The sequence below is a fragment of the Camelina sativa genome, chromosome 8 (assembly GCF_000633955.1).
Source record: "Camelina sativa cultivar DH55 chromosome 8, Cs, whole genome shotgun sequence".
In the NCBI taxonomy this organism is placed as follows: Eukaryota; Viridiplantae; Streptophyta; class Magnoliopsida; order Brassicales; family Brassicaceae; genus Camelina; species Camelina sativa.
The window spans coordinates 8,704,500-8,712,323 of NC_025692.1; the positions used below are offsets into that span (position 1 = coordinate 8,704,500).

At 39.3% G+C, this 7,824-nt stretch overlaps 1 protein-coding gene across 1 annotated transcript; it reads right to left on the reverse strand.

Annotated features, from left to right (window-relative positions):
• Nucleotides 2,290-3,288, reverse strand: LOC104709334. The gene has a single exon (XM_010425966.1). It carries the CDS (start codon nucleotides 3,286-3,288, stop codon nucleotides 2,290-2,292), a length of 999 nt encoding a protein of 332 aa, XP_010424268.1.

Below are 7,824 nucleotides of genomic sequence, written 5' to 3' on the forward strand. Positions count from 1 at the left end.
TTCTAATCAAGCCAAAGATCTTCAAAGCTAAGGTGAGTTGTGGTTTTAAGGGGATGGGAGGTGTGTGAGCTCTCTAGCTCTTGCATCGGCCCTTGTTGTAGTTGTTGTTGTTGCATGTAGTGTTGCATGTAGTTTTTGCATGTAGATCTATAGATTGCATGTAGACTAAGGGGGAATTTAAGCATTCTTGGGGGAGAATGGCTTGATCTTAGACTAGATGCAAGTGTGAAATGCCTTGCATGCTATATCTAATGGTTTTAAAACTTGAATTGGGTGAGAATAATTTTTAGAACCTCATGCAAGTGTGAAATACCTTGCATGATGGATTTCTAAATTTTTAAGAGTTTTCTTTAAAATTAATTTTCTAAAATCACTTGCAAGTGTGGAATGCCTTGCATGTTGAGTTTTAGAGTTTTTAAGAATTTTTCCAAGGGTGGAAATAATTTTCTAAAATCACTTGCAAGTGTGGGATGCCTTGCATGTTGAGTTTTAGAGTTTTTAAGAGTTTTCCAAGGGTGTAAATAATTTTCTAAAATCACTTGCAATTGTGAAATGCCTTGCATGTTGAGTTTTAGAGTTTTTAAGAGTTTTCCAAGGGTGGAAATAATTTTAAAAATTCTCATGCAAGTGTGGGATGCTTTGCATGATCGATTTTGGGGATTTTGGGATTAAGAAAATGCATGTTAAATATTATAATTTAATTTTTGCATAATTTTTGAGGGAGGTTAAACCCTTAGATCTGATGGGAGATCAGTCTAGGAAAAAGGGGGTTGGTTTTGGTGAGTCCATACGAGAATCTCCAAAGGTGGAAAGAGCCGTATGATGTACCCAAAATTTTAATATGTGAGTTTAACCTCTAAAAAAAACTGGAAGAAGGTTGTTGGGGAGGCCATACGAGGAAGGGTGCCGCATGTAAACCCAAAACCAAGGAATTAAACCTCATGGTGCTGATGGTAGATCGGACCATTGGAGTGTTGTTTCCTAAGGACATGCGAAAATCTCCGTTAAGGAAAGAGCCGCATGTATAAGAGGAATTTAGGGATTAAGATGCATGTAAAACTTAATAACTAAAAGACTTAAAAATTTGGGGTTGGGAGCATATAGGATGCATGCATGTAGGATTTTCTTAAGTTGCATGATTGTTTTCTTGTGGCTTAAGTTTGTGTGTGGTGATTGATTGTTGTTGTGATCATGTGTTGCTTGCAACTTGTGTGCTGTTTGTTTGTGGTTAATTCTTGGAGTCTTGAGTTCTAGAGTTAAGTGTTGTCCTAGCTAGTTCGCGGGTTAAATGTCTCGGTCCTTAGCTAGAGATCGTACTCTGTTCCTGACGTGTGTGTGGAAATCCGGTGAGCTAATCCAAAGGGATCTCATGGCAGGATGGATTCGGGTCTAGCTAGCTACTAGCCTGAACCGCATGACGATGCAGCACGGTTTACCCGATTTTGTACCTGGGATGGGTGACAATTCGGATGATTTGGGGTGTGTCCGGTTGTTGCCTTTCTGGTATCAACGCGGAAGAGTGTTGGGACAGGACAGAGGATCGATGGACCCTAGGTTGTGAATTTGTGTGGGAGGTGTTCCCTAGGTTGATTGTGATATCCCTAGGTGAAGTTGGTAGTGTCAGTCATGGTGTGGATACCTGACTTTGGAATCAAGCGTGTTCAAGTTATCTTGATGCATGGCTAGCTCTTTCCACTTTGGCAGTGATTGCAAAGTGAAGTGGCGTGGAGGCCAAGTTAGAGTCAAGGTCTACACGAGTCGAGTCTTGTTTGTCCTTGCTTGATTGCTTGATTGCTTGATTGTTTGATTGTGTGTTTGTTGCTTGTTATGCTTCCGCATTGCGTGCTTTGATTGTGGGGTAGTTGTGGGGTAGCTGGAAGATTTGAGATAGCATGTTATAGTGAGATAGCATTTTATAGGAAGATAACATGTTAATGGGTTAGCATGTTAGAAGGGTTACCCAACTCACTGAGTAATACTAGATTACTCACCCCTCTCCGCAATTGTTTTCTTGCAGGGAAAGTTAGGAGGGTAGTACCGAGTGTTATGGATCAGATAGGATGTTTTCGTGTTGTGTTGCAAAGTTCTTGTCTTTTGTTGATCTTTTTAATTCTCTGTTTTTTTGTTAAGTTGGATCCAACGTTTTTGATTTGTGTTTGTATGGATTTTGTAAACTCAATACTATATATAATAAATCGTTTATTTTCATATATAATTCAGACAAGTGGAGCTGTTTTCAGAGATATTCCGGGTCCAGCAACGCCGCGTACGGCCCAAGGGTTGCAAAGCCTAAGGAATGCACGTAGGGGATAGACGAATGCCAGTGGACTGACTGGCTGGGGAACCTAATTCGTTTGTGGAACCTCGGCCGGATCGCGGGCAATTGTCTGATTGTGATGACCACCGGGCCGGTCTGTGGTTAGTCCGACCATAGGAAGGTTTGGGGGCGTTACAACCGAGATACGGACGGGGTTCTCTGAAGTCATTGGGATGACGAGACGAGGGAGTCCAGTTGTTGTTGCGTGGAGTGAACCGATGCTGTGAGCGAGGATTGGTGTTGGTACGTTGAGGCAGAGCAATGTGGGTGCTGATTGGTGTAGTCATGAGAGGTTGTGTTGTCAGCAATTTGGACTCATGGTTGATGAGTTTCTCATGGAGTTCAGTGAGATTCGGTGGTGTATCATGACCTTCGACTTGGTCGATGATGGTCTTGTACTCTTCCGGAAGACCTTCAAGGATAAGTTCCACTTGGTCTTCGTGATCAAGAGGCTTACTCAAAAGCGCCAGTTCATCAAAACGGGTGGTAAGGCCTTGAAGATACGCATCGATCGTTTTGGTATCCTTCTTCCAGTTCTTGTGTTGGATCTTGATTTGACGGATGTGACCACGACTTGGTTTGGCATAGGTGGAGGCAAGGGTGGTCCAGATCTCATCAGTGGTGTGAGCACGAGAGATGATCGGCACGATGGAGATGGAGATAGCACCGAGGAGTGCACTATAGAGAAGCTTGTCTTGACGGAGACAATTGATGTACGCAGGATTGGGGGAGCTGGTGCCATCAATCATGATAGTGTCGGCATGCAATGCCTTAGATCCTTCAAGGTAAGAAGCAAGACCATACCCATCAATAAGAGCATAGACTTGACGACTCCACATGATGTAGTTGGTAGAGGTGAGCCGTGTAACATTTGTCATATTGACATTGAGAAGAGCTTCAGAATTCGGTGTTACGGTTTCAGAGGTTGCATTCACGGTGGTGTTAACAGGAGAGTTGTCAGATTGAGACATGATGATGAGAATAAGCAAATAGAAAAAGACAAGAGAAGCGGCGGAATAGAAGAAAAAGAAGAATTTTTTTTAGGTATAAGTATAGGATAGCTCAGATACCATATAGAAAATGTATGAATTGATGATTGTATTAGATGAGACTACATAGGTCTTTATACATAGTCTAGAAGCTATACAAAGAAACATAATATGTGCAGTGTAAAGAGATTGATATGAAAAGTAAATGACAAGTAATTGTATCACATATTCCTTTATGGGAAAAAATCCGAAAAAACCGCCATCTATTTTTTATCTAAATGTTTAATACCTCATGGTTTTTTATTGGACGAAAAATACCTGGTCTATTTAATTTTGCCATAAAAAAATATTCGTTTATATAAGTGTTAGTACACTCATACTTACGGATTAACGTAGCTCGTTTGTTTTATGATTTGTCTATGCAATTCCTTTGTTTTATTGTTGTGGTCTGGTGGTACAATGTTTGAGTACTTTGCTCAAGGGTCAGGTGTTCTACTCTCACCCCCAACCCATTTTCAATTTTTTTTTCTTCTGTTTGGTCGTCGTTCCGGTGAAGCCGAAGAAGATGATAATAGACTTTGCAGAGGTTCTCTTTCTTGGCATTCTCCGGTAACTGTTAGAGATTTGATTCAATCCTCCTTCATAGGAGCTAACGAAGGATCTAGAGATTTGATTTCATCAAATATTTTAATCCCGACGCTACCATTGGTCACATGGAGAGTATTTTCTTCTTCCTCTTCTCCGATCGAACCAAAATCTGGATTTTGCCAGAAGCTTCGTCTCATCAATGGAGGAAGTGGGTGAAATTGAAAAATTGAAAAATTGAACCTTCGAGCAGAGTATTAAAATTTTTACCACCAGACCACAACAATTAATACAACTAACTGTGAAAACAAATCATATATATTACTTAGAAACGTGGGGTCAAAATTTAAACTCTATTACTAACACTTATAAAGGTCCGTTAACTCGTAAATATGAATCTACTAACACTTATATAAACAAATATTTTTATGGCAAATTTAAATAAACGAGGTATTTTTCTTTCAATAAAAAACACGAGATACTAAACATCCAAAGAAAAAATAGATGACAGTTTTTTCGGGTTTTTTCCCATTCCCTTGTTCATATAGCTTTTTGTCTTCTTTAGTCAAAGCAACAAGACAAGCCGTAGAATTGTAGCTGAAGATTTGATCGATTTTTGGGAATTAGGTGTAAATGTCGAGCGTTGGGATGATCTTTGCAGTTGTTTTGGATTTCGCTATGGGAAGATCTTTGCAGTTGCGTAATCTCAATTGTTTCATCTTCCATCTCCAAAAAACTGTGAATCACAAATCACAAATCACAAAAATTAGGGTTTTCACTCAATTTATCGATTCAATTATTGGGTTTTGGTATCACAACAGATCTCAAATCAATACTTGTACAAATCGGGTGGATATATACTCAATTCTGATCCAGTTTTAGCTTTTGATTGAAAGAGACGAAGAAGCTTTTGATTGATTTTAGAGGAGAGAGAGAGATATATATACTCAATAGATTTGTGTGTCCGAGTGGTTATCCAAAAGTTATTATGGTGTTAGACATTGCGGTTTCAAGCCCACTTTGTAAACTCTTCTTTTAATTTTTATTTAAACGACGTCGTTCTGATGCACACATGGATTCCATGGTGAGAGTAACATAACTACTAATTAATCACGTTTTTGTATATTGTAGCACAAAATCATAAGTTCGGTAATTCAATTTTTTTAAAAGTTCATGTATGTTTTCACATAGTTAATAGTCCGATGTATGAATCGAACATATTGGAATTGTCCAGATATGAAAAAGACGTTTTTTTACACTCTCATTAGCTAAGAAACATGGATTTAGATCAGCTCAAAAACAAGAAAAATGAAGCTTATGAATATGGGATAAAATGAATATATTACTTGTGTATCAACTTGGTCAGCTTTGTTCAAGACAACACAGATCTTGTCTTCGTTACCACGCAGAGATGTTATAACCTGTTACCACAACTGGAGTTGAAATAGCTTCTTGCCCTATAAATGCTAGAGGCAAATTGATTCCTTGCAATGCCATCCAGTCAATCTCTCTCTCCCATTTCCCCCATCCCCACCAAACATATGAATCTAGAAGTAAACAAGAAAGCAGAAGCAGGAGCAGCTATGTGACGTGAGTGATTCATTACATAACAATTGACACATGAGAAAAGTTTGATTCCAAGACGTGTATATGTCTTACAGCTAGATGTAACAACATTTTGGTAATAGTGTCCAGGCTGTGGAACAGAGGCAATCTAAATGCCACCAGTCTTGTCCCAAGAAACATGAGCATTACATTTATACTTCAAATACCAATGGAGGCCAGAAGCAATCTCAACTCCAGTTGTGCCTTTAATCCTGAAATCCAAGTTAGAAATAAACAAAGCTTGGAAGAGAATAATCTCTGGTAGCTATAAACATCCTATTGAAAAAAAAAAAACAATCACTACTGTAAAATCTAACTCTAACACAACAGGGTTAAAAGGCAAACTACTGTAAAATCTAACTCTAACACAACAGGGTTAAAGGCAAAAAAGGAAGAACCTTTGAGATAATTCTCAAATCAAAGCTACGAAAATGTGTGGGAAGCAGTCTTTGCAATTATTCTTTCTGGGATTGTTTTCTCTCTTTCCAATCAAATCTCTCAGCCTGATCGGTTAGTGTCTTCTTTCGATTGTTAATTGTTCTGATACGAGTTGGGATTGGGTCCTTATTGGGCCTGACAAATGGAGAAGAAGATTAGAAGTCCAAGTCTTCTTATTCCAGCTGAATTACAGTTTATGCCATTCTTCTCTTACGTTTGTGTATTTAGGTTCTCTCTCGTCTTGTAAAAGAATCTACCAAAAAATGAATAATCAACAAAACAATTCTTAATCTCTTTTCTTCTTCTTCTTTCTACCTCTTATCTCTTCTCTTATCTTCTATCTTCTCTCTAATCCTCTATTTTCCCTTCTCTTAATCAATTCTGGTTACTTTGGTTAGGGTCAAACCTAACATTGGTGCTTTCATTTCATTGAGAGCTTTTTCATGATGGCTCTATCAGAACTCGAGACATGGTATTCTATCGTGGGATTAAGAAACTCTATGCTAGAGCTGGCTGTAAGTCTGAGTGTGGGAAATCCCTTCAAGGAAAATATCTTAAATCTCCTCAAAGGACGATTTGGTGAAGATTACAAACGAGACATAATTTCTGGCTGGGATCTTCCTCCTCCACCGATGGCTGAAGAGCACAAGGATATGCAAGAGGTTCCAGGACCACAACAGTCAAGCTTAGACTACCTATTTCCAGCAGAAAACTCAAAGATATCTCTGGGGAATTTCATCGAGCAAGGGGTGGACCAGAAACAAGAAGTTTGGATGGTGGATTATTTAACAGAAAATCATAAGAAGGATTTGAATGACAAATCTGGACTTCTTCAGCAGTCTCAAGATTGCTTTGAGCTTGTGAACCCTTGGAATCAGAATGCTGTGAGCAAAATTTCTCATGGATGCAAGTTGTCGTATAAAGCTCGTATAAAGAAATCCACCAAGTATAAACCACAACCTGATTTGGTGCAAGCTTGTCAAAGATATGTTATGCTCCAAAATTCTCCAGGTTTCAGAGTTTGTAAAGATAATATGTCTATATTTTGCATCTTATTAGCATGCATTTGTCATACATTTAGCTAGGATAACTAGTCATTTTGCATCATTTTAGAACCTCTTTTATACACTTTGCATGTTTAGGAAGTTTTTGCATCATCCTTGCATGCATTGTGCATTTCGAAGTATTTCAGGTGTTTAGGAGACGTCGGAGACGCACACAATCGAGCCACTCTCAACCTCCACAATCGAGCCACTCTCAACCTCCACAATCGAGCCACTCTCAACCTCCACAATCGAGCCACTCTCAACCTACGCAATCGAGCCACTCTCAGGGCACCAGTCGGACCACTCAATCGAGCCATCACTCGAGCCACAGGTCTAGGAATTCATCTTTTGACGTCTTCATCAAAGTTGTAGAGAATTGAGTCATCTTTCCAATTCCATTTATTTCAAGCCAATCGGAGGTGTGGTTCAAGAGTTATCATCGTTTTAGTAGATGCGTATACACCCAGCTCGAGCCACTTTCACCGACCACGCTCGTGCCACTTTCACCGACCATGCTCGAGCCATTTTCACTCGCACGGCTCGACCCACTCCTACTCACACCAATCGAGCCACTGGACGCACACAGACGAAATCACGCATGCCAGGAAGACGCTCCGTCTGACGCTCTATCTTGTCGTTTTAAGTTTTAGGGATTCACACGTTCTTACTATATATACATTTTGTTAAGTACTGGTTTAGGACATCTTATATTTTATTCTCGTTTTGTTCTTAAGGTTCTACCTAGCCACCTAAAACGTTTGAGACTTTGTATCCAAATATCTTTTAATCCGTTTAGTTTTTGCATTTGATTTCTTCTGCAAAGTTGTTCATCTCATTCTTGTCT